The sequence below is a fragment of the Xenopus tropicalis genome, chromosome 8 (assembly GCF_000004195.4).
Source record: "Xenopus tropicalis strain Nigerian chromosome 8, UCB_Xtro_10.0, whole genome shotgun sequence".
Classification (NCBI taxonomy): domain Eukaryota; kingdom Metazoa; phylum Chordata; class Amphibia; order Anura; family Pipidae; genus Xenopus; species Xenopus tropicalis.
In genome coordinates, this window is record NC_030684.2 from 138,727,986 (window position 1) to 138,752,000 (window position 24,015).

Consider the following 24,015-nt stretch of genomic DNA (forward strand, 5'->3'; position numbering starts at 1 on the left):
CTGGGGAGGCTTTCTAAAAGTATCAATTATATAGGCACCTGAGGGCTACCCCCTAAGAGTACCACCCTAGGCACAGGCCCTTGGGTGCCTATATATAAATATGGCCCTGCCCCTAGGTCAGGGGTGGGCAAACTTTTTGGCTCAGGGGCCACAATGACTTACAGACGGGCCGGCCAGCATTACGCCCAGGGCTGCCATCAGAAATTACAGGGCCTCTCAGCTCTCCCCCAGCATCCCACCCTGCATCCTGCAGCACCCCACCCCAGCATCCTCCAGCTCCCCCCAGCATCCTCCAGCTCCATTCCCCAACTCTCCCCTAGCGTCCTCCATCTCCCCCCCCTCCCCAGCGACCTGCGGCTCCCTCCATCCTCTGGCTGCTTCTGTCCCCCGGCTCCTCGCTGCATCCTTTTATATGGTTGCGCTCCAGGCGCAACCAATCAGGGCCTGTAATTCTTTTAAGGGGGCCGGATTACCTAGCCACAGTTTGCCCACCCCTGCCCTAGGTCATACCTCCCAACTGTCCCAATTTTTGCGGGACAGTCCTGATTTTAACAGCTCAGGCCACAGTCCCGGATTCTTACTGAAAAGTCCCTCATTTCTCTTTGATCTCCTGCACTGAACGCTAAAAAAGATTCAAGGTTTCTCAAACTTCACCAAATAAGTAGTTTTTGGCAGAGCTCAGAATACTCCCTGCACTGAGATACAAATAGAAACAGTACTGTCTATGCCCACCTTCAGGTCATTAATAAACAAGTTAAAAAGCAAAGGCCCAAGGACTGACCCCTGCGGTACTCCACTAACCACACTGGTCCAATTAGAAAATGTTCCATTTACAACCACTCTTTGTACTCTATCCTTCAGCCAGTTCTCTATCCAATTACAAATATTATGTTCTAGGCCAATATTCCTTAATTTGATCATTAACCTTCTGTGAGGTACTGTATCAAACGCTTTAGCAAAGTCCAAGTAGATCCCATCCACTGCCATTCCAGCATCGAGGTTCCTGCTCACCTCCTCATAAAAGGCGACTAAATTAGTCTGGCAAGATCTGTTACCCATAAACCCATGTGGCACAAACTAATAGTATTGTGAACTGCAATGTATTCAAGTACCCTATCCCTTATTACCCCTTCCAAAAGCTTTCCTACTACTACTACTAATGTGCTAATAATATGTAACTAGGGAGAGACTAACAAAATGACTGGCCGCATTACAGACCATAGACACTCCCAGAATGCAGTGCAACAAGTTGCTCTTCTCCATATAGGTGGTGCTGCCAGCGATTGACAGTCGTTCATATAAAAAGGGAGGGACAGGAGAAGCATATGCCCCGCCCCCCGGCATGCACATCACCAGAACCAGAATTAAACAAGAGCACATCCCCGCTGGTCCCAGTTCATCATAAATTAATGGTCATATTGGGTTGGTGGCCCTTAAGCCTCAGAAGGTTTCTCTCTGTTTGTTCTGAAAAGTCATTCATCCCCACCCTAGGGAGAAAGGAGACAAACCCTGTGATTAGTATGTACGTTTCCAAGGAGATTCCTGTTCCATATCATTATGAATTCTCATTGGCTACATCTAATAAACCTTCTAGATGCAGTTATATCAACCTTTTGTTGCCCTTTAAACCCATTTGGATGATGATAGTCCTGATATGCTCCTTTAGCAGCTGAGGAAGACTTGCTTTAATCCTATACATGCCAGTTTGGCTCACTGTATTTGTAGCCAATGATTGGCCCATTCCACCAGTGTTATGTATAGGCAGTTATGCCTTGACTGGACATTATTATCATTATGCTTTTTTTTCCAACCCAAACATGGCTGAAAATTAGATGAACAATTCTAGGGACAATGTCAGGTTGCTGGACTTTCCATTCTTGGCAGAAGAATCTATGTAGGGTGTTCATGGGTTGGTTGGAACCAAAACCAAACCAAACTGTATTTCATTATGAAGATGGTGGTTCATCACAATATATTGACAACTGTACTTACTTGATCTCCCTCAGGCTTGGGTGCTCCAGTATCAGTTTCTGTATATGGGGGTAACCAGCGTCGCCAAAGAAATTGCTGCTGATATTGAGGTGCGTGAGGTTGCGGTTGTTAGTCAGGGAGAGGAACGACTCGGTGTATTCTGGGGTCAGCTTGGCCTCTTGTAACCTGAAGAAGTCCAAGAAAAGGTTGATAGATTGTGTATATATATATAAAATAATAAAACAGTACTTGTACTTGATCCCAACTAAGATATAATTACCCCTTATTGGGGGCAGAACAGCCCTATTGGGTTTATTTCATGGTTAAATGATTCCCTTTTCTCTGTAATAATAAAACAGTACCTGTACTTGATCCCAACTAAGATATAATTACCCCTTATTGGGGGCAGAACAGCCCTATTGGGTTTATTTAATGGTTAAATGATTCCCTTTTCTCTGTAATAATAAACAGTACCTGTACTTGATCCCAACTAAGATATAATTACCCCTTATTGGGGCAGAACAGCCCTATTGGTTTATTTAATGGTTAAATGATTCCCTTTTCTCTGTAATAATAAAGCAGTACCTGTACTTGATCCCAACTAAGATATAATTACCCCTTATTGGGGGCAGAACAGCCCTATTGGGTTTATTTCATGGTTAAATGATTCCCTTTTCTCTGTAATAATAAAACAGTACCTGTACTTGATCCCAACTAAGATATAATTACCCCTTATTGGGGGCAGAACAGCCCTATTGGGTTTATTTAATGGTTAAATGATTCCCTTTTCTCTGTAATAATAAAACAGTACCTGTACTTGATCCCAACTAAGATATAATTACCCCTTATTGGGGCAGAACAGCCCTATTGGGTTTATTTAATGGTTAAATGATTCCCTTTTCTCTGTAATAATAAAGCAGTACCTGTACTTGATCCCAACTAAGATATAATTACCCCTTATTGGGGGCAGAACAGCCCTATTGGGTTTATTTAATGGTTAAATGATTCCCTTTTCTCTGTAATAATAAAACAGTACCTGTACTTGATCCCAACTAAGATATAATTACCCCTTATTGGGGCAGAACAGCCCTATTGGGTTTATTTAATGCTTATATAATTTTTAGTAGACTTATGGTATGAATATCCAAATTATGGAAAGACCCCTGATTTGGAAAACCCCAGGTCGGAAGTATTCTGGATAATAGGAGGTGCTATATACAGTATATATATTAGAATATTTTGATTCATTATTAACTGGATTGTTTCTGTCTTTCTATGTCTTTTATTACTGCGGTCGTACCTACAGGTGGATATTTTTTTCCCCTTCACTTTTATGTCCCCATGTCCCCCCATCCTTTTCCCCTGTCACTACCATCTCTGTACTATGAAGATGTTTTTTTTCTTTATGCCAAATGCTTCCTAAAGTTTACTCACGCCAAATGTTCTATCTGGCATGTTGGATCGGAAAAAACCTCCAGCAACTGATAGAAATCCTCCCCGGCCAGTTTGTTCTTGGACAGATCCAGGTCCCTCAGGGATGTGTTCTCTTTGATGGCCCAGGCCAACTGCCCACAGCATTCCTCCGTCAGGCCATTGTTTCTTAGGCTGTGAGGGAATGGCAAAGAGATAGAATAGTTATGTGTTGACTGGTGTTCAACAGGTGATGGGCAGAATAAGGCAGCCACAGGCTTCCAAAGCCTTATGAAAGGCTAATGCTGGTGTTAGTGGATATGGGTTGCTATGCCTAGTTGCTATGGGTGGCTGTGCCTAGTTGCTATGGGTGGCTATGCATAGTTGCTACGGGTGGCTATGTATAGTTGCTATGGGTGGCTGTGCATAGTGGCTATGCCTAGCTGCTATGGGTGGCTATGCATAGTTGCTACGGGTGGCTATGCCTAGTTGCTATGGGTGGCTATGCCTAGTTGCTATGGGTGGCTATGCATAGTTGCTACGGGTGGCTATGCATAGTTGCTACGGGTGGCTATGCCTAGTTGCTATGGGTGGCTATGTATAGTTGCTATGGGTGGCTGTGCCTAGTTGCTATGGGTGGCTATGCATAGTTGCTACGGGTGGCTATGTATAGTTGCTATGGGTGGCTATGTATAGTTGCTATGGGTGGCTGTGCATAGTTGCTATGGGTGGCTATGCCTAGTTGCTATGGGTGGCTATGTATAGTTGCTATGGGTGGCTATGCATAGTTGCTATGGGTGGCTATGTATAGTTGCTATGGGTGGCTATGCCTAGTTGCTATGGGTGGCTGTGCATAGTTGCTATGGGTGGCTGTGCATAGTTGCTATGGGTGGCTATGCATAGTTGCTATGGGTGGCTATTCATAGTTGCTATGGGTGGCTGTGCATAGTTGCTATGGGTGGCTATGCCTAGTTGCTATGGGTGGCTATGTATAGTTGCTATGGGTGGCTATGCATAGTTGCTATGGGTGGCTGTGCATAGTTGCTATGGGTGGCTATGTATAGTTGCTATGGGTGGCTATGCATAGTTGCTATGGGTGGCTATGCATAGTTGCTATGGGTGGCTGTGCATAGTTGCTATGGGTGGCTATGCCTAGTTGCTATGGGTGGCTATGTATAGTTGCTATTGGTGGCTATGCATAGTTGCTATGGGTGGCTATGCATAGTTGCTATGGGTGGCTATGTATAGTTGCTATGGGTGGCTATGCCTAGTTGCTATGGGTGGCTATGTATAGTTACTATGGGTGGCTATGCATAGTTGCTATGGGTGGCTATGCATAGTTGCTATGGGTGGCTATGCCTAGTTGCTATGGGTGGCTATGCATAGTTGCTATGAGTGGCTGTGCATAGTTGCTATGGGTTGCTATTGCAGTGTTTGTAAATGGACGTCTCTATTTAGAAACTATAGTAAATAATTCGAGGAACACAACAGAATTAATACAAATGACTACAGAAAAGAGATTTTGGGCCGACTTACCTCAACTTCTTGATTCTGCACTGTGGGTGGGTTAACATAGAATAAATGAATTCAACGTCTTCATCTCGTAGATTATTGGTAGCGAGACTGTAGGAAACACAATGAGGATATTTTATCACTTCACTCACACTTTACTGCTGCGCTGCAAGTTGGAGTGATATCCCCCCCCCTCACCCCCAGCAGCTGATCAGCAGAACAATGGGAAGGGAGCAAGATAGCAGCTCCCAGTAGGTATCAGAATAGCACTCAATAGTAAGAAATCCAAATCTGGCTTGGGACTCCTCCAGTTACATGGGAGTAGGAGAAACAATAGGTTAGCTGAAAGCAGTTCTAATGTGTAGCGCTGGCTGAAAGCTCAGACTCAGGCACACTTTACTGCCGCGCTGCAAGTTGGAGTGATATCCCCCCCTCCCCCACAGCAGCCGATCAGCAGAATGGGAAGGGAGCAAGATAGCAGCTCCCAGTAGGTATCAGAATAGCACTCAATAGTAAGAAATCCAAGTCCGGCTTGGGACTCCTCCAGTTACATGGGAGTAGGAGAAACAATAGGTTAGCTGAAAGCAGTTCTAATGTGTAGCGCTGGCTGAAAGCTCAGACTCAGGCACACTTTACTGCTGCGCTGCAAGTTGGAGTGATATCCCCCCCCCTCACCCCCAGCAGCCGATCAGCAGAACAATGGGAAGGGAGCAAGATAGCAGCTCCCAGTAGGTATCAGAATAGCACTCAATAGTAAGAAATCCAAGTCCGGCTTGGGACTCCTCCAGTTACATGGGAGTAGGAGAAACAATAGGTTTAGCTGAAAGCAGTTCTAATGTGTAGCGCTGGCTGAAAGCTCAGACTCAGGCACAAGGCACTGAGATGGCGCCTACACACCAATATTACAGCTACAAATACATTTGTTGGTTCAAGTATAAAAGGTTAAATGGCAGAGGGAATTATTTGCTGTGTAACAGTGTCATTTAGAAATAAAAAAGTACCCCATAAATATCATAACAGAATCCCATGAAGCATACCTGAGATCTATAACGGTATGTAGAGCTGGTGCAATCCTTCCCAGTCCTTCTGTCTGAATAAAACAGGCACCAAGGTTTAGAAGTTCTGTTTCCCTACAGGATTCCAGGATGAAAGCCAACACTGTGCAGTCCAGAGGCGCCAGGTGGAATTCAGAAAACTCAAATCTTCCGTTGGAGCCCAGGGACGAAGACACCAGGCCTTTGTTTTGGGACTCGGTGAGGCAGGCAAAGATGTTGAGAATCTTCCTCTTGTCGGCATCGGGCCTCTCCGGATTCCACACTTGGGTAACAGCACTCTGCAGAAACCTGATAACATCCTTGGAAGCCGGAGTGGATAAATCCCCTACGTGTGCCTTCAGCCTGGCTCTGGTGTTGATGTGGGAGAGTCCACATACAAAACGTAGAAAGATTTCCCCACGCCCATCTTCATATGATTTAGCCTTCAGCAGGGAGTCTTGTAGCCTATCAGGGGAGTAGTCAAGATAGTGAAGCAAGGCAGCCATGAACTCCTGTATGGTTAGATGCAAGAAGGAACGCGGCCCTTGATCACATTCTACCATAAAGCTAGACAGAAAGCGTGAGTGGGTGTCCACCCCAAAACTGCGCAACGCCTCATCATCAAACGCAAGATTATGATTCATGACTCCATCTTCTGCCAGCCGTGCAATGGATCTCAGCATTTCACCGTCCACATCGTGACTGTGATTGGCTAAGACATTGGCCACAAACATCACGAAGAGCTGCGTCACGGTTTGGGGACGATTTTGGTTTTGATCAGAACAAGTTGATAGCACCGTGCAAATGATCCAGCAGTAGGACGGGATGTAGCAGAAGGTGTATAGGATTCCGTTTTCTCTTACGTAATTAAAAACGCTCTCGGCTACTTCGGGGTTCCTAAAAAACTTTTGAAAATATTCTTCCCTTTGTTTGGGAAAAAATCCCATAATTTCAGATATCCTGTGAAAACACCGAGTTTCAGTCGTTGCTAGGTTGCTCGGGCGGCTGGTTATTAGGACGGAGCAGCCGGTAAGAAGCGTCTGATTGGCCAAGCTGGACACAATCACACTTACAGCTTGTTGGCTATACGGGTTGGCGCAACAGTTATTTGGTTGGAAATTCGTTTGGCTTTTGCTTTCATCTAAACCGTCGAAAATAAACAGCAGTTGGGTAGGATGTTTAAAGATTGTGTCAAGCTGACTGTGTAGATAGGGATATTCATCAACGATCATCTGTGCCAGGCTCAGCTCCTCCTTATTATTGAGATCCCGGAATTTGAAGAAGAAGACAAAGGCAAATCTCTGGTAGAGGTTCCCATTGGCCCAGTCATAGACAAACTTCTGCATTAATGTGGTTTTCCCCACCCCTGGCACTCCGCTCACCAGCACTGCCTGTGGCACACATCTCTTTCTGTGGCACCAGCGGAACAGCCGGTTAGGGCTAATCCTCTCCAGGTTACTCTGAGCTCTCTGTAAGTAATGTTCATGGATTCCCCCTGTTGCAATCACTTCATTCTCACTGCGGGCCCTTAGCTGATGGCTGGAGACCACAATGAGGTCTAAATAGCGACTAGATATGTTGAATTTCTGATGCTCCGAGTTTAATCCTGGGGCGACGTGCTCTTTCAGATATTCCGTTTTCTCCCATAGATTGCGCTTGTGCTGCGACTGGCAGTCTGGGTAATAAACAATAAAAACATCTACTGATGTTATTGTGTATTGAAAGCATAACTTTACCCCGAAATGTGGCCATACACCAGGGGTGGGCAAACATTTTGGCTCAGGGGCCACATTGACTTTTAGAATTTGACAGACCGGGCCAGCACCAGATGCGTAACAACGTGTTGTGCGTCACTGCACAATCCTCTATTTGTAGCAGCAACAACCCTGATACATTTGTGCAAAAAGGGTTATCTGTGCATGTGAATTTGCAGGGATATTTGAGTATATTTTCTATGGCTTTCTCTTATCGTTATTTATTCATAGCACCCTAAATAAATAAATTCACAGAGCTGCTGGTGTACTACTATATCTAAATCAAACAGCAAACACCCATAAAAAACCTTGTGTTTATATTGGATATAAATAACTCAGCGGAGAGAAATGAGTCCCGGAGCTACAATGTCTGTGGGTGGAAGGGAAAGGGGAGTAAAAACTCCTGTTTTTCAATGCAGCGCGGGCCAGATTAAAAAGACCAACGGGCCGGATGTGGCCCACGGCCGTAGTTTGCCCACCCCTGCCATACACTGTAAGATCTGCTTCTTTGGCGAGGTTGCCAATCGAGTGGATCTTCTCCTGATATACCCACTTACGGGTGGGCGATATTGGGCTAATTCGATCGGTGGAATTAAAAAGTCGGGCATAGGCGCCGTCGGTTCGGGGACCGCATGTAGCGTCCGATCCGAAAGAAACATTTCAGGCCAGATGTTGGTGGGGCAGGCCCGTTGTTGGTGCCCATACATGGATAGATAAGCTGCCGAATCCGCCTAAAGGACCGATGTTGGCAGCTGAAAGGTGGTATGGCCACCTTAAGATGTGTATTGTGAAACAGAGAATGGCTCTTGAAATATCTAGCATGTTGCAGAAAACAGTCTTAAGGTGCCCATACACTTTCAGATCCGCACCTACGGGTGGGTGATATCGGGAGAATCCAGGCCAAATGATCGAATTATAACGACAGGTATAGGCAAAGTCGGTTCGGGGACCACATCAATGAGCCGATGCGGCCCCCGATCCAACTAGATTTTTTAACCTGCCCAATCGAGATCTGCCCGATTTTGGGCCAGATATCGGTCGGGCAGGCCCGTCGGTAGTGCCCATACACGGGCCGATCAGTCTAAGGGACCCATATCGGCAGCTAGAATCGGCCCGTGTATGGGACCTTTACAATAAAAATTACATTTACAAATAACCAAAGCCATTAAATACATTAAAGGGGTGGTTCACCTTCAAGTTAACGTTTAGTACGTTATAAAATGGCCAGTGCTTAGCAACTTTTCAATTGCCCTTCATTATTTATTTTCTATAGTTTTTGGATTATTTGCCTTCTTCTTCTGATCTCTTTCCAGCTTCCAAATGGGGGGTCACTGACCCCGGCAGCCAAAATACTATTGCTCTGTGAGGCTTCAATGTTTTGTTATTGTCATTTTGTTTCTTTTCAGAGGATTGCCTGTCAATATTCTAGTCTTTCATTCGAAGCACTGCCTGGTTGCCAGGGTAATTTGGAACCTAGCAACCAGATAGCTGCTGAAATTCCAAACTGGAGCGCTGCTGAAAAAGAAAAACTAAATAATTCAAAAACTACAAATAATAAAAAATGAAGACCAACTGCAAATAGTCTCAGAATATTACAGAACAACCCCTATATAGGGGGTATGTCATATACATGACATAAATGAATCTTCTGTAGCTTTAAGAGCTATATTATTCCAGTACATTAATACTGTCAGATTCACCCAATGCTTCTGTCAAGACTTCTTCGTAGCCAAACTGCCACTTAAAGCCTGGGCTACTGGGGAACCAAATACAATTTTCCAGAACATTTTTGCTTTTACCTTTCAGGTCCTTGGGTAGATCGTGGCCATTTTTGTCCAATGAAATGAAATGTGCCAGATCGTGGTCTACGGTAAAAAACAAAAACAACAACAAATAAAGAAGAGTTTCCTTCTAAAGATATCTAAAGACAGATGTTGAGTTCCTAAGAGATAACGGCTTAGGTCTGGAGAAAGCCAAACAGAATAGAAGTATTGTGGTGTGTCTGGCACTCATTTGCTCTTAAAGGAACAGTAACACTACCGCTGTGTAGCCCCGGGGGTATTTATATAAACTATAGTAGGGTTTCTGTAGCAAACACCCCAGCTGTACCGGTGCAGGAACGGCTGCCCCCGGGGCTACACAGCGGGGTATTTATATAAACTATAGTAGGGTTTCTGTAGCAAACACCCCAGCTGTACCGGTGCAGGAACGGCTGCCCCCGGGGCTACACAGCGGGGTATTTATATAAACTATAGTAGGGTTTCTGTAGCAAACACCCCAGCTGTACCAGTGCAGGAATGGCTGCCCCCGGGGCTACACAGCGGGGTATTTATATAAACTATAGTAGGGTTTCTGTAGCAAACACCCCAGCTGTACCAGTGCAGGAATGGCTGCCCCCGGGGCTACACAGTGGGGTATTTATATAAACTATAGTAGGGTTTCTGTAGCAAACACCCCAGCTGTACCAGTGCAGGAATGGCTGCCCCGGGGCTACACAGCGGGGTATTTATATAAACTATAGTAGTGTTTCTGTAGCAAACACCCCAGCTGTACCGGTGCAGGAACGGCTGCCCCCGGGGCTACACAGCGGGGTATTTATATAAACTATAGTAGGGTTTCTGTAGCAAACACCCCAGCTGTACCGGTGCAGGAATGGCTGCCCCCGGGGCTACACAGCGGGGTATTTATATAAACTATAGTAGGATTTCTGTAGCAAACACCCCAGCTGTACCAGTGCAGGAATGGCTGCCCCCAGGGCTACACAGCGGGGTATTTATATAAACTATAGTAGGGTTTCTGTAGCAAACACCCCAGCTGTACCAGTGCAGGAATGGCTGCCCCCGGGGCTACACAGCGGGGTATTTATATAAACTATAGTAGGGTTTCTGTAGCAAACACCCCAGCTGTACCAGTGCAGGAACGGCTGCCCCCGGGGCTACACAGCGGGGTATTTATATAAACTATAGTAGGGTTTCTGTAGCAAACACCCCAGCTGTACCAGTGCAGGAATGGCTGCCCCGGGGCTACACAGCGGGGTATTTATATAAACTATAGTAGGGTTTCTGTAGCAAACACCCCATCTGTACCAGTGCAGGAATGGCTGCCCCCGGGGCTACACAGCGGGGGTATTTATATAAACTATAGTAGGGTTTCTGTAGCAAACACCCCAGCTGTACCAGTGCAGGAACGGCTGCCCCCGGGGCTACACAGCGGGGTATTTATATAAACTATAGTAGGGTTTCTGTAGCAAACACCCCAGCTGTACCGGTGCAGGAACGGCTGCCCCCGGGGCTACACAGCGGGGTATTTATATAAACTATAGTAGGGTTTCTGTAGCAAACACCCCAGCTGTACCAGTGCAGGAATGGCTGCCCCGGGGCTACACAGCGGGGTATTTATATAAACTATAGTAGGGTTTCTGTAGCAAACACCCCAGCTGTACCAGTGCAGGAACGGCTGCCCCCGGGGCTACACAGCGGGGTATTTATATAAACTATAGTAGGTTTCTGTAGCAAACACCCCAGCTGTACCGGTGCAGGAATGGCTGCCCCGGGGCTACACAGCGGGGTATTTATATAAACTATAGTAGGGTTTCTGTAGCAAACACCCCAGCTGTACCAGTGCAGGAATGGCTGCCCCCGGGGCTACACAGCGGGGTATTTATATAAACTATAGTAGGGTTTCTGTAGCAAACACCCCAGCTGTACCAGTGCAGGAATGGCTGCCCCCGGGGCTACACAGCGGGGTATTTATATAAACTATAGTAGGGTTTCTGTAGCAAACACCCCAGCTGTACCAATGCAGGAATGGCTGCCCCCGGGGCTACACAGCGGGGTATTTATATAAACTATAGTAGGGTTTCTGTAGCAAACACCCCAGCTGTACCAGTGCAGGAATGGCTGCCCCCGGGGCTACACAGCGGGGTATTTATATAAACTATAGTAGGGTTTCTGTAGCAAACACCCCAGCTGTACCAGTGCAGGAATGGCTGCCCCCGGGGCTACACAGCGGGGTATTTATATAAACTATAGTAGGGTTTCTGTAGCAAACACCCCAGCTGTACCAGTGCAGGAACGGCTGCCCCCGGGGCTACACAGCGGGGTATTTATATAAACTATAGTAGGGTTTCTGTAGCAAACACCCCAGCTGTACCAGTGCAGGAATGGCTGCCCCGGGGCTACACAGCGGGGTATTTATATAAACTATAGTAGGGTTTCTGTAGCAAACACCCCATCTGTACCAGTGCAGGAATGGCTGCCCCCGGGGCTACACAGCGGGGTATTTATATAAACTATAGTAGGGTTTCTGTAGCAAACACCCCAGCTGTACCAGTGCAGGAATGGCTGCCCCCGGGGCTACACAGCGGGGTATTTATATAAACTATAGTAGGGTTTCTGTAGCAAACACCCCAGCTGTACCGGTGCAGGAATGGCTGCCCCCGGGGCTACACAGCGGGGTATTTATATAAACTATAGTAGGATTTCTGTAGCAAACACCCCAGCTGTACCAGTGCAGGAATGGCTGCCCCCGGGGCTACACAGCAGGGTATTTATATAAACTATAGTAGGGTTTCTGTAGCAAACACCCCAGCTGTACCAGTGCAGGAATGGCTGCCCCCGGGGCTACACAGCGGGGTATTTATATAAACTATAGTAGGGTTTCTGTAGCAAACACCCCAGCTGTACCAGTGCAGGAATGGCTGCCCCCGGGGCTACACAGCGGGGTATTTATATAAACTATAGTAGGGTTTCTGTAGCAAACACCCCAGCTGTACCAGTGCAGGAATGGCTGCCCCCGGGGCTACACAGCAGGGTATTTATATAAACTATAGTAGGGTTTCTGTAGCAAACACCCCAGCTGTACCAGTGCAGGAACGGCTGCCCCCGGGGCTACACAGCGGGGTATTTATATAAACTATAGTAGGGTTTCTGTAGCAAACACCCCAGCTGTACCAGTGCAGGAATGGCTGCCCCGGGGCTACACAGCGGGGTATTTATATAAACTATAGTAGGGTTTCTGTAGCAAACACCCCATCTGTACCAGTGCAGGAATGGCTGCCCCCGGGGCTACACAGCGGGGTATTTATATAAACTATAGTAGGGTTTCTGTAGCAAACACCCCAGCTGTACCAGTGCAGGAACGGCTGCCCCCGGGGCTACACAGCGGGGTATTTATATAAACTATAGTAGGGTTTCTGTAGCAAACACCCCAGCTGTACCGGTGCAGGAATGGCTGCCCCCGGGGCTACACAGCGGGGTATTTATATAAACTATAGTAGGGTTTCTGTAGCAAACACCCCAGCTGTACCGGTGCAGGAATGGCTGCCCCGGGGCTACACAGCGGGGTATTTATATAAACTATAGTAGGGTTTCTGTAGCAAACACCCCAGCTGTACCAATGCAGGAATGGCTGCCCCCGGGGCTACACAGCGGGGTATTTATATAAACTGTAGTAGGGTTTCTGTAGCAAACACCCCAGCTGTACCAGTGCAGGAATGGCTGCCCCCGGGGCTACACAGCGGGGTATTTATATAAACTATAGTAGGGTTTCTGTAGCAAACACCCCAGCTGTACCAGTGCAGGAATGGCTGCCCCCGGGGCTACACAGCGGGGTATTTATATAAACTATAGTAGGGTTTCTGTAGCAAACACCCCAGCTGTACCAGTGCAGGAATGGCTGCCCCCGGGGCTACACAGCGGGGTATTTATATATATATATATATTTATGACAGGCATGACTACATCAAGAGCCATGTTTATCCAAGGGCAAAGAGGCAATACCTAGAACCTACTCATCACGCCTTTGGAGACCTCAACATTATTCTATATAGTACAGTATGCTGGAATGGAATATAAAATTTTTACCTTGTTGGGAGATTTCATCCAGCGCCCCCAGCAGGTTGGGGTGAGGGTGATCATTCTGTAGAACAAAGAGACTTTCCCATAATCCCAGCACGGCGTCTCTCCCAGATTCATAAATATCTTCTACCAGCATCTCAGCAAATGCAGAGGCGCCACATTGCTTCTTTATAGACTGATAGCGCTGGACACAAAGGCATAACAATGATATCATTTGAGTAAATAAAACTAGAAGAAAAACAATTATAAATAATTACTAAGCATTCATTTACGTTTAGGTGCATGTTTCTAGCAATGGCTGTTCCCCATTAAAGGGCCAATAAAGCCCCTAATTAATGTACAGTGTTAGGCCATAGTGGCTCATCCTAAGACAAGTAGTTCTATACAACCCCCCCACCTATAATTCAGTTTCTGCCAGTTCTACCCTCCTCTGCTGCTAATTAAGGCAAGGAGGGGGGCTGATGTGGTTAAAACAACTACCAATGCTTCCTAGATTTGGAGGTAGGGGGCAGCATTGGAGGGAAAGGGTGCAGCAAATTGTGGGCATGGTGACTCGTTGGAGAGGGAGTGAGTGGGGTTTATGAGCAGGGGGAAATGAGTAGTGATGAGCGAATTTGTCCCGTTTCGATTCGCTGAAAAATTTGTGAATCTTTCAAAAGATTCGCGAAACGGCGAAAATGTTGCATGTCAAAAAAAAATTGTTCCCCGCAACTATTCTTTTGTCGCCCGCGGCTATTCTTTCGTCACCTGCGGCTCTTCTTTCGTCACCTGCGGCTATTCTTTTGTCGCCCGTGGCTATTCTTTTGTCGCGTGGCTATTCTTTTGTGACCTGCGGCTATTCTTTTGTCGCCCGCGGCTATTCTTTCGTTGCGCGGCTATTATTTTGTCGTCTGCGACTATTCTTTCGTCACCTGCGGCTATTCTTTTGTTGCGCGGCTATTCTCTCGTCACATGCGGCTATTCTTTTGTTGCGCGGCTATTCTTTCGTCACCTGCGGCTATTCTTTTGTCACGCGGCTATTCTTTTGTGACCTGCGGCTATTCTTTTGTCACGCGGCTATTCTTTTGGGACCCGCGGCTATTCTTTTGTCGCCCGCGGCTATTCTTTCGTTGCATGGCTATTATTTTGTCACCCGCGGCTATTCTTTCGTCGTGCAGCTATTATTTTGTCACCCGCGGCTATTCTTTCGTCGCGCAGCTATTATTTTGTCGTTCGCGACTATTCTTTTGACGCAGGCAAAAGTAATGAGTATCACCTTCTTCTCCATCCTTCTGACTGGAGGAGCATTCTGCCTAATGAACAAAGCTACATTCCCCCACCAGTCAGGGGCCACTGCACTGCCACCCAGAGAATTTGCATTAAAAAATGTAATTAGTGCTTAGAAGCATATTAACTTCTCTAATAATCGTTAAGCAATAACTAATAGTCAGGTAAAATACGAAGACATGATAATAAAGGCATATGAGCATTCACAATACCTCCACGTTAATGCCTGTCCGGACCTTCAGCTCCCCAAGCAGACTCAGGGTGTCCAGCGACTCCACAATGTAGATCAGATCCTGCTGGAAATACTCATGGAATTGGTTCAACTGTCTGTCTTCATACTGTTCTAACCGCTCCCGGAACTGCTGCCGTTCCCCTAGGGTACAAGGAATGGCCCCACTTTTAGACGATGCACAAATCCACATTAGCATTGACAGATTGCAGTTGCACTGGAAAAGAGCTGCAGAGACGTGCAACTAAACTGGGAAAAGGCATGGAAGGCTTCAAGGGGTACTGAAGGGGTCAAAAAATGACAAATGGGAATCAGCATTCTCATTGGTCACTTCCCTTGCACTTCCAATGAATTTGTAGAATTCTTATTGGTGAATTTTCTTGCATCTATAATTCTGTTTTTCAGCAACTTCTAAAGCAAAACTAGGGGGCGCAGTGGGACAGCGTTATGGTTGGGTTTACACCCCCTTTAACATACAGAAGGCAGTCAAGCTATGCTATGGGAACACAAACAGGGTTTTTACGATGGAGAACTGCAAGGGTTACTGGACAAATCAGATTATCTGGAAAGCAGACCCAGACCCGCAGTGTAGGGTACCTGAGAGGGTGGAAGGGAAAGATCCAGAACAGTTTATTTAAAAATGGCTCAAAGATGTGCTGGGCCCAAAAGCCTTTTCCCCTTACTGGCCACAGAAAGAGCACATAGGGTGCCAACCAGGCCACTGCCCCCAGGGGCACCCCTGTACCCATTTCTAATGCTGCACATTAACTATAGGGATAGGGACTCCACACAGCATGACAAAAGGGGCAACTGAAGCACAACAACTCCCCACTATCAGTTTCCAGACTTCTCCATGTTGCAGAAACAGCACGGTGGCCGGGACCATTTCTTCATGTCCACTACGGAAGCATCCAACTGGCTCGGCCGGCAAGGCCTCCATCAAAGCTTCCCTCCCAGGGCCAGACACCCACCCTTGCCAGGCTGCAGGTAGAGGGGCAAATTGAAACTGCAAACCACTACGTCTTCTCTCCAGATCACTATGCTCTTCTAGTTTTGAACCTGTCAAGGAAAAACTGTTGGATAGGCCAGTTTGATTGTAGCTACATTTTATTCGTACGTACGAAGGCAGTATCCAGACATTCTTAAATGAGAATTGTCTATGAGCTGATACTACCTCGAATAACCCAAAGCATGTTTGTCTTATAGTCCTGAAACAGTCTTATCAGTAGTTAGCTTTGTTATCTCTAAGAACAGAACAGGCAAAGAGGCCCAGTTGACCAACACACCCAACATGCTTTTCACAAGTTTGCGGACTCATCAAAAATGTTTTTACAACAGCAAACAGAAACATTCTTATACAATGTATTTCACAACCCTTCTAATATTAAATGATATGAACAAGATGGAGAAAAGAAATAAGATGGTTTCTTTTTTCTCTAACATTCCTCCCTGTTGTTCAAAATCTTGAACATATATATTCTTCTTACCCAGAACTCTATTCCGCTCACCTATAAAAGGTTAAGTGGCAGTACTGAGTTGCCTATCAGGGTTCCCATCTAAATCAGCAAGTTCTTCATTACCCTATTCATACAGGAATGGGATCCTGCTATGGATAAGGTCGGCCAAACACAGAAGGTTGCTGATCAGAAGAGGCTGTTGTATATTTGATCCAAGAGCTAAATGGGTGAGCACCCTCCCTTCAGCTGCCCCTCCATGTAACCTCTGGATGAAATACTGTATTTGCAACAACACAACCTTGCTATAATATATAACACAAGGCCCATTGCAATCCCACACATTCAGTACCATAAAAACTTTTAAACATTTGATAACCAAATCCTTATGATTCCCATAAATGAGAAAGGGTTCTGTAGGGCTCAATTGGGTCATGTGAGTCCCCAATCCAGGTACAACTCTCCTTACCTGTGATTGTATAAACCCCACCCTCATCTACTAGTAGGTAATCTAGGACCATTCTATTCTATAATGCCATCTTCCTGACTTAGGCCAATTTCTCATTTATTATTTTGATGGAACTTATAGTTTCATTTATTATACCATCTATTATACTAGTATACTTAATTAATCTATTGACTAATTCTATTCCCCATCCTATTAAGGCAGGGAACCACATCCATGCCTTATCTGAGGTGGAAAATAATTCCTTTTTTTTATTTTTTATTACCCTGGAATGGATACCTTGATTGTCCATGTATGAGATGTTCAGGTATTGTCTGATAACAGGTACAACTCTTTCTATGGTACAATTTTCCTACGCTCCCATAGGGAGCCATGAGTAAGCTTACAAATATAATATAGTTCTTATCTAAGTATCCTAGAAATGATTGTACCCCGATACCCCAGGCAATATCTGAAACCATCTCATATTATCTGTCACCTTAGACTTAAACTCTTATCTTCATCTTCTCCTCGGTCAGGGCAGGAACACCTGGAGACATAAGAAGTATACATTTTTCCCAAGCCAACATAATCATTACAATTACCCTGCATTTTATCACATTTCTTTCCCATATAATCCATGTAGAAATTCAGAATAGCATTTTCACAATCTGTGTTTCCTACATGAATCTTATTTAAGTACATTAAGTGATTGTATGATTAGCAAACATGGATCCTACACATATGGTGGGTGTATCTAGTAACCCTGTTATTTCCAAATATGTTCCCCGATCACTAATTGCATTTTGATACTTATAATTTGTGTCTATTGCAACTTCATAGCTATAATCTGTAAGATTAATATCATTGATAGAGATAGGTATCCCTACTAAAGGTAATCCCTTGTGGGTGACTGGAACATGTGAACATCTCCAGCAGTCAGTAGTATGTAACTGCTTTGCAGCCTGCTGGTGTAAGAGCCATATAGAATTTGGCAACCCCCCTTTACTGGTGTAAAGCAATGATAAGGACCTTTACCCAGAATAACAAACACAGAGTCATTATTTTATAAAAGTCCTTTTCTTCCTGATGGTGTTCCTCTTCACCCAGAGTAGGCCCACGCTTAGTGTCAAAACCTCAAACTGGGACCGTTGGTTAACAGACTAGTGGGATTATTATTACCACTCTCGTCTGACTTACTTTAAAGATGCTTTTTATCCTCTTGATTCCGGAAGAACTGAATCAGTCTCCTTAGTTGTCTTTCTGTTGATGTGATCTCGTTGGGGGGGTTGAGTGTAGAGACAGGCTCAGACTCTGCCATTGGAGATAACACTCTGCTCAGGCTCTCAGTCACTGGAGATAGCGCTCTGCTCTGACTATCAGCAGGACTTTGTATGGGAAATACCTTCTTACAGTGTCAGATGTGTATTCAGTTTGGCTCACAAATCTCTTTATCACCGCCCAATCTCCTGATTGGAGAGAGTGAGTTCCAAATACAGTCTCTGAATCTGATAAAGAATAGAACACTTTTCCATACAAGTTAGTTAGCTGCTTATACAATTGCTTAACATAGTCAATAAGAGAAACATATTGTTCCTACAAATATTTGGCTAAACAACCCAGTATTTGGTGGTCTACCAAAAACAACACAAAGGAAATAACTGTTGGGGACCCTTAGGGGTGTCTCATAGATGACAATGCAAGGGTTAAAGCTTGTACCCAAGTTAACTTTACCTGTTATTAGCTCTGTGGCTTTTGTTACTGGCCAAGCCTCAAATCACCCCAAAACATATCTATGCATACAAATACATAAAAACATTTAAATAGGTGAATACAATCTATCTGTAACCTTTGAAACTGATAGAATGGTTTAACCAGGTGTTATAAATATGATTTTTTTCACAAATCCAAAAGCAAACCATAATTTGTTTACCATAAATATAATTCCCCCCTTTTGGAAACATGAGATGGGAGGTGCAAAGTGTTTTACTAACTAATTAGATAAACGGGAGGTGCACACAAACAACCATAATCATGTTTCCAAATATCACCTTGTATCTTATAACATTTACTGGTCCATTTAATATGGACTTGTGCTCCAGCCTTACTTTTGCAGCGTTTTAAAAATTACTAAAGACTGTGTGACTGGTGTATGTGGCTGTCAGTTGGTGTCCCTGTTAGAACCATACAAGCAGCCTTGTTTGTCAGCAGCTTTATCTGCCTTATCATTCCCTGCAGTAATGTTATCTTTCCCTTTGAATATGCCTACAGCCTTTTCTAACAATTACTTGAAGTGACAGTAACACCTTTAATTTTGTGAATCTATACTTACTTTGATAGCAATAATGACTGTTATCCACAAAATCACTGACAAACATACCAGTTTAGCAATATATATATATACCCATACATATACATACACTTTCCATGGGTGTCTATATTTCCCTTCACCAACTGAGTGTTAAAGTTTATCCCACTTAGCCCTCAATCTGGTTCTTAAAGCTACTACTACTGTCAGAACTACTCCCTTTATTTCTCTCATTTGGTCATAACCCTCTACTTCTCCCTCACTCCGTGTCTTCCTAATCTTAGTTACATTGATCCCTACTGTGTGTCCCAATTCTAATAGAATTTCAGCATCCATCTGTTCCAATAATTTTGACTGAAATTTGTATAGGGTATCCCATTTGAGTGTACACCATCACATGGGATAGCCATACCAATCTGTTTTGTTAATTTAGCCCATTTGTCTATTTTAGCCACTTACCCACTGGCCATCTTTCATCACTGCCTCCCGGTGACAGTGATGACTCAGGAGCTCCTATTCTCTCTGTTCCCGGAACAGAAAAAATCACAATTCGGGGTCTGGCCACCCCTCGGTTTTGGGTAAAATGTTCCCATATGGAACTGGGCTGGAGACGATCACGCTCCCCCCTTTTACACAAAACAAAAATCTATATATTCCCAATATATAGATTTTCACAAAAGTGGGTTTCCGTGGCTAAAATTCACATACAGGTTAACCCTTCATTTGTTCCCGCCAAAATTTCCAAAACAGATAGATGCAAACAAATCCCATAAGAAGTGTTAGAACTAATTTCATTTGTATAACCATAACCAATGACTACACTCTATATCTGATGGTAGGCAGTCCCCACTAGTATCATTCTACAGTAAATCCTTATTAATATAGTTACACAGTGAGAGATTAATTAAAGAACAATTATCCCATGAAGGGCAGAGAGAGAGTTCTTATCATTAAACAAAAAATACTTTCACTGACACATTAGTACATTCACAGTTACCTAAACATGAACACAACATGTAACGGGTTATGCACATCTGTTACACTAACTCACAAGGGTTAGACACAGACTAACACACTAACTCACAAGGGTTAGGCACAGACTAACACAGAGACAAACAAACAACTTACGGCTGGCCTATCCAAGGTTCGTAGAGCGGGTTACTCTTGTAGATACAGCCAAGCGAGGGAATGAAAGTGATAGCGAGAGCTTATCAGAGACAAATCTTTGGTCTCACCTTTATTGGCGCCTAAGGTCTCGGTATCCAATCATCTCCTCCTGTATGGCTGTCCTCCAATTTCTCCACTCCCGGGTTTACTTCGGCACCAAAGCTGTCAAGGAAAAACTGTTGGATAGGCCAGTTTGATTGTAGCTACATTTTATTCGTACGTACGAAGGCAGTATCCAGACATTCTTAAATGAGAATTGTCTATGAGCTGATACTACCTCGAATAACCCAAAGCATGTTTATCTTATAGTCCTGAAACAGTCTTATCAGTAGTTAGCTTTGTTATCTCTAAGAACAGAACAGGCAAAGAGGCCCAGTTGACCAACACACCCAACATGCTTTTCACAAGTTTGCGGACTCATCAAAAATGTTTTTACAACAGCAAACAGAAACATTCTTATACAATGTATTTCACAACCCTTCTAATATTAAATGATATGAACAAGATGGAGAAAAGAAATAAGATGGTTTCTTTTTTCTCTAACAAACCTCACAACCCCGCGCCTATGTCCTGGCCCCCAATCCATACTACTTGAAGAACCCACTCTCATCAGAAGGGGCTATCCTCACTTCTAACTGCCCACATCCAGGGGGTCACAATAAGGGCCTAAGAACTCTGGTCACAGTTACCTACTGAAGGCGTTAACAGTGCATCTATCTGGTACCCTACTGACACACCAACTCCCACTGCTACTTATTGGCTACCATAACACCTACTCTTAGGGTCATAGGGGTCATAGGTGTGTGGGTAAAGAGGGAAAGGGAACAGGGGGTTGTGTTACTGTTTTGTTATGTGTTAGGTTTGGCTGTGTTGGTAGCAATGCAGGATGCAGAATAAGCTGGCTGTACCCCATCTATACAAACACACATGCATTCCTATTAAACAAAATACGATTTATACTTACGATCAGTGACAACTGTTCCACGGAATTCCTCCATTTTCTTTTAAGTCTCCACAAAAGTAGTAGGAAACCTTTGAAAAACATCATGACAATGACAGTGTATTGGAAGGCAAGAGGATCCCCCCAGGAAGGAAAACATAAATACGAGGTAACATATGGCAGGATTCTGTATTGGGGATTTGGATAAACAGGGTCACACTGGGCGTTCAGACAGGTTATAACATTTCGGTTGGACGATATCCTTGGGGGACCTGCAGAGCTGTCAACACCCTCCCCCCCTGTTTGTTCAGGAGTTACCAGATTTTGGGGTTCTCCTGATTTTTCCTGTGGCAAATTCCAGACGAATAGAACTTTTTGGTTTCTGCTGCAATTTTGCACTGAATTTTCCGTCTTTCAAAAAAACATTTTTGCCGGCACATTGGCAGACACCGCAATTCCCCCTGGATAACACACTGCCTAGGCTGGCAACTCTGCTAAAAGTTGACTCAGAAGTGAACAAACCCTTTATAGAGGGAGATATACAGTATGGAAAAACTGGCTGAGTGGGTGGCAGCACACAGCTACTACTGTAATACAGTATATATAGGCTGTCCGGCCTAGTGTGCATTTCCCTTCAGTACTGAGAGGCCGGGATCAATATCCGAACGTTCGTCGGAAGAAATCTAAAAATCACTCTCTACATTATACTAAAACAGAGCTGTCAACCCCCCTCTCTCTTTGTTCAGTAGATACTAGATTTTGGGGTTCTAGTGATTTTTCCGAAATCTCCCAAAGTCCTGTGGCGGATAGAACTCCTTGGCTTCAGCGACAATTTTGCACTGAATTTTCCGTTTTTCGAAAACATTTTTGCCGGCACATTGGCACACACCGCAATTGCCCCTGGATAACACACTGCCTAGGCTGGCAACTCTGCTAAAAGTTGACTTAGAAGTGAACAACCCCTTTATAGAGGGAGATATACAATATGACAAAGCTGGCTGAGTGGCTGGCAGCACACAGCTGCTACTGTAATACAGTATATACAGGCTGTCCGGCCTAGTGTGCATTTCCCTTCAGTACTGAGAGGCCTGGATCGATATCCGAACGTTCGTCGGAAGAAGTCTAAAATCTGAACGTGTATGGCCGGCTTTAGAATATCACTCTCTACATTATACTAAAACAGAGCTGTCAACCCCCAATCTTTGTTCAGTAGTTTCCAGATTTTGGGGTTCTCCTGATTTTTCCGAAATCTCCCGAATTCCTGCAGTGAATAGAACCAGGGCTGGATTTCTCTTTTGCCACCCACCTCGCCACCCAGCCTCACACATGTGCACCGCACTCAACCCCGCCCCCCCCCCCCCTGCGCATGCGCGCCACTTAGTTCATTGGGCGTTCGGAGCAGTGGGGAGAGGATGCGCTATATCTTCCCATTACTCCGCATGGGGGCAAATTATTCTGGTGCGGCTGGGCTCCCCTAAATTTCTGCCGCCCTAGGCCTGGGCCTTTGTGGCCTCGCCACACATCCGGGGCTGGATAAAAATTCTTGGTTCAGTAGCAATTTTGCACTGAATTTTCCATTTTTCAAAAACATTGTTGCCGGCACACTGGCACACGCCGCAATTGCCCCTTGGAGCACACACTGCCTAGGCTGGCAACTCTGCTAAAAGTTGACTGAGAAGTGAACAATAGCGATGAGCGAATCTGTCCCGTTTTGCTTTGCCATAAAAACTCACAAATCTTTCAAAAGATTCGCGAAACGGTGAAACACTGACACGGGCGACAACTGACACGGGTGACAATTTTTGGACGCGCAGCAAATTTTTTCATTCGTTTCGCAAAAAAATCCGCCTATCGCGAAACACAGAAATCCATGCCTGGCAAAATAGTGAACAACCCCTTTATAGAGGGAGATATACAGTATAGCAAAGCTGGCAGCTACTACTGTAATACAGTATATACAGGCTGTCCGGCCTAGTGTGCATTTCCCTTCAGTACTGAGAGGCAGGGATCCTCCCATCCTGCTAATCAGCAGGAAACGCTGGCCCGTCCCACTAATAGAACTAACCAGAACTTGATAAGAACAGAAATACCTTTCTTTTAGGGTTCCATCCGGCCTGGTATCTCTCCCAGCAGCCTCAGCAAACCCCAAGCCTGATTATTTCTCTCCAGCTTTCCCCCGGTGTGTAACCTTCAGCCGACTGGTATCACTTTCACTTTCGTTTGAGGCGAGTTTAGAGTTTCACTGAAGCAAAAGTTTAACCCTTTTAATGGGTTTTTTTTTCGCTTAATGGTAAGTTGAAGGATGCTGGGAATTGTAGTCCAGCTAAACATAGCTCTCAACCCACCCACCCCCCTATTTTTTTGGGAGTTACCTGATTTTAGCTTGTGTAACCTCTATTTCAGCTCAGTAGCTGCCTTCCCGGACTAGTACCAGTAGAACATGGGTTACACTGTACTCTCTTACCCAGAATGGGCCTTCGCTAAGTGGAAGGTGAGGGTGTTGTGCAACTACACCTCTCTTGATGCTATGCAGAAAAATAAAAACAGAGGGCGCCAGAGGTTCTTGCAAATAACAAAATAATGAGTGTTTACTGAACCCCCACAGGGTTACTCACAATACAGCTTCTCAGGGGCCAGTGGTACAGGCAACACCCCATACAGACTGTA

At 44.9% G+C, this 24,015-nt stretch overlaps 1 protein-coding gene across 1 annotated transcript; it reads right to left on the reverse strand.

Annotated features, from left to right (window-relative positions):
- Positions 1 to 1,085: 1,085 nt before the first annotated feature.
- LOC101730955 (NACHT, LRR and PYD domains-containing protein 12) lies at positions 1,086 to 23,542 on the reverse strand. The gene is made up of 10 exons (XM_004917571.4): positions 23,439 to 23,542; positions 21,373 to 21,440; positions 15,018 to 15,178; positions 13,546 to 13,723; positions 9,481 to 9,546; positions 5,931 to 7,602; positions 4,918 to 5,004; positions 3,406 to 3,576; positions 1,993 to 2,157; positions 1,086 to 1,487 (listed from the first exon to the last, which is right to left on the reverse strand). The coding sequence occupies exons 2-10, from the start codon at positions 21,404 to 21,406 to the stop codon at positions 1,400 to 1,402; spliced, it is 2,622 nt and encodes an 873-aa protein (XP_004917628.2). The 5' UTR covers positions 21,407 to 21,440; positions 23,439 to 23,542; the 3' UTR covers positions 1,086 to 1,399.
- Positions 23,543 to 24,015: the final 473 nt, after the last annotated feature.